General features: G+C 44.3%; 1 protein-coding gene across 2 annotated transcripts in view; it reads left to right on the top strand.

The window, feature by feature from the left end:
- Positions 1–7,500, top strand: part of dachc (dachshund c) — a 42,263-nt gene that overhangs the window by 20,768 nt on the left and 13,995 nt on the right. For both annotated transcript variants that reach the window (XM_012840674.3, XM_031558729.2), the window contains exon 4: positions 7,111–7,283. In XM_012840674.3, coding sequence (XP_012696128.1) covers positions 7,111–7,283 — 173 coding nt within the window. The remainder of the gene's footprint in view (positions 1–7,110; positions 7,284–7,500) is intronic.

The following is a 7,500-nucleotide window of genomic DNA, read 5'->3' as shown; positions in this document are numbered from 1 at the left end:
AGGGCTGGCTGACCATTTGAATGTTAATAAACGTGGTCTCTCAATGTGCAAAGGCTTTTGGTGCCAATTTACTTAATGTAAATGTGATACATTCTTGCGGGGGAAGCAACACCCATTGTTTTTCATATAGCACTGACCATCCTTGCAGATGGATGAATTATGCACAGGCACATGCTAAGAAGGCTGTTTTTGAAGTCTGTGTTGAAGATTTTCACTAACTTCCTAGAAAATCCACTGACACGTTTTTTTAGGGCCAGGATGTTACATTTTGACTCTTCATGCTGTGATCGGTGGTCCATTTCCCTGAAATGGGATCAACAAGAAACTCATGTTCAGCATGCTGTGTGCCTTCACCTGAAGTGGCCTAGATTTGTAAACAAAAACAGGAAGAAAAGAGACAGAAAACAAACAGGAAGGTGGTGCTCTTCATGAGTGGAGATGATCTTGATTAGGCTTATGCGTATGGATTGCTCTGAACATAATAGCCTCCTGTTTGCGTGGATGTGTTTTATTTAGATGCGTAAACAGGGCATTTGAACGCGGAACAATAATTAATGAGTCAGTGTGTGTGTGTGTGTATGTGTGTGTGGTGCTTGTGATTACATGGTGGTATTATAAACTTGATGACTTAAACACCACCCATGCACTAATGTGGTCTAATCGGTAGCCATACAAAGTCGTACTGTGTTTGTGTGCACGTGTGTGTGTGTGTGTGTGTGTGTGTGGTGTGTGTGTGTGTGTGTGTGTGTGTGTGTGTGTGTGTGTGTGTTGTGTGTGTGTGTGTGTGTGTTTTATGTTTGCAATCTATTTACGTGAGTTTGAGTTTGCTGCTCACTTGTGCACCATTTTGTTTGATGATTTAGTCAGGTTCAGTCAAGGAGCCCTGTTTAATGTCATGAACACAGTGTTTTTCATTAGACCCTCATTTCATTTCTCCTGTTTGTTTTTATTCATGTGTTTGTTTTTATTCATGTGTTTGTTTCGTTTCTGTTTTGATTGTTTGCTTCACTTTTTCCATGAGGACCTCTTCTCCTTAGGAGGGCACTGTAAAACATCCTTGCTTCTCAACTACATAAAACAACCCTTCCGTTGCTATATACATTACCACACACACACACACACACACACACACACACACACACACACGGACACACACACACACACACACACACACACACACACATATACAAACATACACACACCTTTGTCTAGGCAACATATGGCAGTTATTGTATTTTCCATGAGGACAAAACGTAAACATAATTACTCCCAGTTGTTTGTGGGCAATCGCTACACACCATTAGCCCCTTAGCTGCTGTCTCTTTGTTTCTCAGCTTTCAAGTCCCCTATTATTTGCTGACACATGAGTTGCATGTCTGTTTATTTGGGCCCCTCAAGCCAAACACTGTGTGATTTCAGGCTCTCTCTCTCTCTCTCTATTTCTCTCTCTCTCTCTCTCTCTCTCTCTCTCTCTCTCTCTCTGTCTCTCTCTCTCTCTCTCTCTCTCTCTCTGTCTCTCTGTCTCTCTGTCTCTCGAGGGCAGCCATATTTAGAGGACATGTCGTCGTCGTCTTGGACACACTCAGTGCTCCAAGCAGCCTGGCAGGAAAGAAAATCATTTAATTACAGCCCGGGATCCTAGCAACCGTTTTACACTTGCCTCACCGCATCTGTTTGTGTCCTCGTGCCAAAGATGGCCTGCGGTCCGCCCATCTCGTGCCTCGTTTGAGACAAAGAAACGTCCGCTGGGCACACCGGTAAATCAGACTTAAACACGGCTGGGCCTGCTGATTGTCTTTAACATGCCTGCCGTAAGACTGGTGGTTGGACGGGAGAACCAGTGGAGGCAAGATCATTGAGAAGACATTAGCACTCCTATGTCTCATCTGTGTCTCGTCTGTCTCTCGCAGTGTGACTGCCCACATGTTTGCGAGTGCCATGTGTTTGGCACGGGCATGGACTCTTTTCACCACCGCTGTTTTTCCTTTCTCCTCCGTCAGAATCGTCTCCAGGTGCTCCCTTTTTTTTTTCACTGGTGATTGTTAAGGAGGGGTGGTTATTGTGCTTGGCTCTGTCCAAGATTCCCTTTTGTGTTTGGATTAAGGAAGCGCTTTTTGCGGCATTGGCTTGCGCTCAATTCAGACACTAAAGTCCCTTTTGTCTTTTAAAAAAAGACTGAATTCATGTTTTGTTTTTCCTTTTCCCCCTAAAAAAAACAATGTTGTTTATAGTTTATATCAGCTTTCTCACTGAGTATTTGTTTTGTTTTCATAGGAGTCATAGGGGTGGCTGTGCTTTCGATTGGCACAGTCTCCATTTCTTTCATAACCTCGAGTTTTATTACAACAAGTCATATGTCAGGAGGGACTGACAGCACTGATGGAGGTTTTCTGTGCAATGGTTCTGTTTGTGGAACAGATCTGGGCTTTGTTGCAGAGCTGTGGAGTGACACACACACACACACACACACACACACACACACACACACACACACACACACACACACACACACACTGTTATTCTCCAGCTGGAGCTGAAGGTTAGGTAGGGGTGTGTGTGTGTGTGTGTGTGTGTGTGTGTGTGTGTGTGTGTGTGTGTGTGTGTGTGTGTGTGTGAGTGAGGGGGTAGAACACTTCTTGGCCCAGGTCCAGTCCCTTTCCTCCATGGTTTCTGAGAGACTAAGAGATGGGGCTTTAGTGTTCCCCAGCCACTGCTGCCTGCGTTTAAAATGAGCTGAGAGGACTGCTTAAACCCTCTGTCAACGGCATCTGCTCCCAGAGACCACCTAACAGGAGGGGCCAGTAAGACTGTGTGTGTGTGTGTGTGTGTGTGTGTGTGTGTGTGTGTGTGTGTGTGTGTGTGTGTGTGTGTGTGTGTGTGTGTGTGTGTGTGTGTGTGTGAAAGCATGTTTAAGGAAAAGTGTGTTAACGTGTGAGAATGCACATTTTCTGGTGTGTATGCGCACGCGCGTGAGTGTGGGTGTTTGTGTGTGTTAGCACACCTGTGTTGTTAGGGTTATGGAAGCTCCCTAAGCCAGGGTTTCAGTGGGATTTGTCGAGCCATTTGAGTGTGAAACTGAAGGTGCCATTGTGTTTAACCTCTGACAGAGGGAGTGTGCTTAACAATTAATAATGCAGAGCCGACTGAGATCACGTCTTCTCACAGGCACACATCTTTAATACTACACCTCGAAGGAAAGCACACTAACACACACATACAGACTCAAACACACACACACACACTTGGATATACACATACATGGGTAATGGGTATTCAGTCACACCCATACACACATACACACACCACACGCTCTCTCACGTACACACACACACCCATGCTCTCTCACGTACACACACAACACACACTCTTACGCACTCACACACACCCACGCCTTTTCTTTGATGTCTTGTTTCTTCATCATGTATGCCCCTCATCTCCCCCATGAAAAAGTCATCCCACTTTTATTTTCTGTCTTAGATCCAAGTGGAAAAATGTCATGAGTGAGAGAGTGAAAGTGAGGGAGACAGAGGGGGAGAGAGAGAGAGAGAGAGAGAGAGAGAGAGAGAGAGAGAGAGAGAGAAAGAGGGAGCGGGAGAGAGAGGAGGGCACTAAGTACTTTTTAAATGTCTTCAATATGCGTTCTTCGCTCAGCAAAAGGGCTCGTGGCTGAGAGATGTGCCGTGACCTTTACGTGCGGATGGTATTTGGTTCAAACAGCAGGAGATAGCAGGAGCTGCGCTCGCCACTCTGAGCTCCATGTCTGAGGGTCCATCCTCCCCGTTCTCAGCCCCCCCCCCCCCCCCCCCCCCACTTCCCCCGCCACGGTCTCTTGTCTCTGCCCTGTCTCCGCTGGTTCCCGTCCACTAGATGAGAGAATGAAAGCACAAGCCAGGCCTGGTCAGAGCAGATGCTCCCCGTCTGAAGAGGAACTGGGGGAAGACAAAATATGAGCAAAGCCACTGAAATGTCCCGGTCTATGCTTTTAGTGGCTGCCCTTCAGGAATGTGTGTGTGTGTGTGTGTGTGTGTGTGTGTGTGTGTGTGTGTGTGTGTGTGTGTGTGTGTGCACGCATATGTACGCATGCGCAAATGTGACCTTTAACCTGTTCTATAAATGATCATGGGAACTTCATGTCCATCTGACTCTCACTGTCCAGCTCTTTTTGTCACTAAAGAGATGTCAGATGAGATGCTCTTTTGTGGACAACACAGCCATGGGATACTGTGCTCAGATTTCTCTGACACTTTGGTCTCTGTTTAAAGAGGGAGTTGTTTTTTTGTTATGGTCACTATCTGGTTATAGTCCTCTCGAGGACGTCATCACAAGCACACACTGTTGCACCCCACATTGCCACCATTAAAGAGCATTTTAGTCCTCTGATCTTGAGGCATTCTATTTTTAGCTCTGCGGCTACCTGTCCTACTGATGGTTTCCAGGTGTTACTTCTACTCCATCTTAATATTCTACTAGTGGTGTCGTGCTTCTCCCACAAGAACTCCTTGTGTGTCTATCTGCACAGTATGCACAGTATACATTTAAAATTCATGTCTTCTCCCTGGTGGCTGAGAAGACCCTATCGACCTCTACATGCTGGAAGTCAGCGAGGGTTTTTTTTTATAGCCTTCGCCATTAAACAGGGAACCCAGTTGTTTCCCTGCTATCTCTCCCACGAGAGACCCGGCTTGTTGTTTTATAAAGGACACAGCTGTGAAAGTGCTTTTCTTCGGTGAATCACCAGAGTCCATCATCAATTAATCACACGGCACCCGAGCACATAGCGCCTGTCAGGAGGATAGTGGGTGGTTACGGAATCAAGGGTGGAATTTGTTTCGGCTGTGTTCTCTGTCGGGAAGAGGGTTTGCGAAGCTGTTAATTAGTGCGTTGGCTACTATTGAGTCTTAAAATCCTGCAATGCCGTTGTAGTACATTTGGAAACGAGTCCATTTGTGTAGGACCAGCACATTCCATGTTCTAATTGGATGGTGCATTATTTATAACTGGGGCACCATAAATGCTTGTGTTTCCTCGCTGTAGAATTTATTTTGTTATTTACGGCTCGATGACACTACATTTCCATACACTATTGTTAGGATTGTCAGCATTGGGACCATACACACACACACACACACACACACACACATACATACAATGAACAGAAATCCCCGTGCACAGTCAATATAGGAGGTCAGGTGCTGGTTGGTCAAATATGAAGTGAAAATCTATTAAAAGCTGCCTTACTGAGTTTTTATTTTGCATTGTTCGCTCTAAATAAAAAGTCAGTAAGACATTGCAGTGTGCGGTGGTTCATTTTGATTTGCACCAATACAATATTTTAAATATCAGTACATGACATGAAAATGTTTTAATGATGAATCCGCACTCTTTGGATGGAGGGGTATGAGGTACAGTGCCCTCCACAATTATTGGCACCCCTAGTGAATATGAGCAAAACAGGCTATAAAAAAATATGTCTTTGCTGTTTATCCTCTTGGTCTTTCACTCAAAATATTCACAAAAATCTTGCCTTTTCATTGAAGTAAAACTATTGAAAGAAAAAAAAACTGTTGACATTAAATAAATATTTTTCCCCAAAACATGTGTGCCACAATTATTGGCACCCCTTAATTTAATGTTTTGTGCAGCCTCCCTTTGCCAAGATAATAGCTCTGAGTCTTCTCCTATAATGTGTGATGAGGTTGGTGAACACATGGCACGGGATCTGAGACCATTCCTACATACAGTATCTCTCCAGATCCTTCAGATTCTTAGGTCAACGCTTGTATACTCGGCTTCAGCTCTTCCGACAGATTTTCTATGGGGTTTAGGTCGGGGGACTGTGATGGCCATGGCAAAACCTTTATTCCGTGGTCGGTGAACAATTTTTGTGTTGATTTTGAGGTGTGCTTCGGATCATTGTCCTGCTGGAAGGTCCAACCACGGCCCATTTTAAGCTTCCTAGAGGGGGCTGTTAGGTTTTCATTTAATATCTGCTGGTATTTGATGGAGTTCATGATACCATGTCTCCTAACAAGATGTCGAGGGCCTTTGGAAGCAAAACAGCCCCACAACATCAAAGATCCGCCACCATACTTCACATTGGGTATGGGGGTCTCTTCTGTATGGCTATCTTTCTGTCTACGCCAAACCCACCTTTGATGTTTGTTGCCAAAAAGCTTTATTTTGGTCTCATCTGACCATATAACTCGGTCCCATTGAAAGTCTGACTTACATTTGGCAAACTGTAGGCTCTTTAGTTTGTTGTTGATTGACAGCAGAGGCTTTTTTCTGGCAACCCTCCAAAACAATTTGTGGTGATGGAGGTGGCGTCTGATGGTAGTTCTGGAGAGTTTCTGAACCCAAGACTCAATTTACCTCTGTAATTCTCCAGCTGTGATCCTTGGAGATTCTTTTGCCAGTCGAACCATCCTCCTCACGGTGCGTGGGGTCAATTTACAGATAGGTCCTCTTCCAGGCTGATTCTTAACATCTCCTGTCGCTTTAAACTACTTAATTATTTCCATGATAGTGGAAATGGGTATTTTCAACTCTTTAGAGATTTACTTGTGTCCATTTCTTGATTTGTGCAGCTCCACAACTTTCCGTCGCACATTGTCACTGTGTTCTTGGGTCTTTCCCATAGTGATGAATGACTAATGGAATTTGGCCTGTGTCACCTCATATTTGTTCGCCAGTGGAACAGGAAGTCATGGTTGACCTCTTAAGAGTTCCTTATCAAACAGGTGAACTTAAAAATGTAAAACATGACTGGAAATATACTTCAGTTAGATTTTAATTATAAGATTTTTCTAGGGGTGCCAATAATTGTGGCACACATGTTTTGGGGAAAAATATTTATTTAATGTCAACAGTTTTTTTTTCTTTCAATAATTTTGCTTCAATGAAAAGGTAAGATTTTTGTGAATATTTTGAGTGAAAGACCAAGAGGATAAACAGCAAAGACATATTTTTTATAGCCTGTTTTGCTCATATTCACTAGGGGTGCCAATAATTGTGGAGGGCACTGTATTTTTAAACGACTAATTATAAACCTGTAGCACTAAAATCTCACATCTTTTTTCACAGTGTCGCTCACCTCTCCTTATCTAACAGGTCTGGAGCTGCCTTTCATGATGATGTCACACCCCCTCATCCCGGTCAGCCTGCCCCCCGCCTCTGTCACCATGGCGATGAGCCAGATGAACCACCTCAGCACCTTCGCCAACATGGCCGCCGCTGCACAGGTCCAGTGCGCACCCTCTAGGATGACCACGTCTGTGATTAAGGTGTGGAACGGCTAGTCTTTCTTTCAGCTTCAAAGCCCTACATTGGAGTTCCTCATACTGATAGACCACTCTGCTGCACCCTATATGCAGAACATACACAATGCACTTCATGTACATTTTGTTTTTACATTTCCTATGATTAGTTACGACTACTAGCTGGCCAGCAATGATACTGTTTAAGTATGATACGTTTTCTGTATTTCAATATTCTGCAGTT

This window comes from Clupea harengus, chromosome 21 (genome assembly GCF_900700415.2).
Source record: "Clupea harengus chromosome 21, Ch_v2.0.2, whole genome shotgun sequence".
In the NCBI taxonomy this organism is placed as follows: domain Eukaryota; kingdom Metazoa; phylum Chordata; class Actinopteri; order Clupeiformes; family Clupeidae; genus Clupea; species Clupea harengus.
Note: the sequence above shows the minus strand (reverse complement) of the source record. Positions and strands in the feature narration are given on the sequence as shown.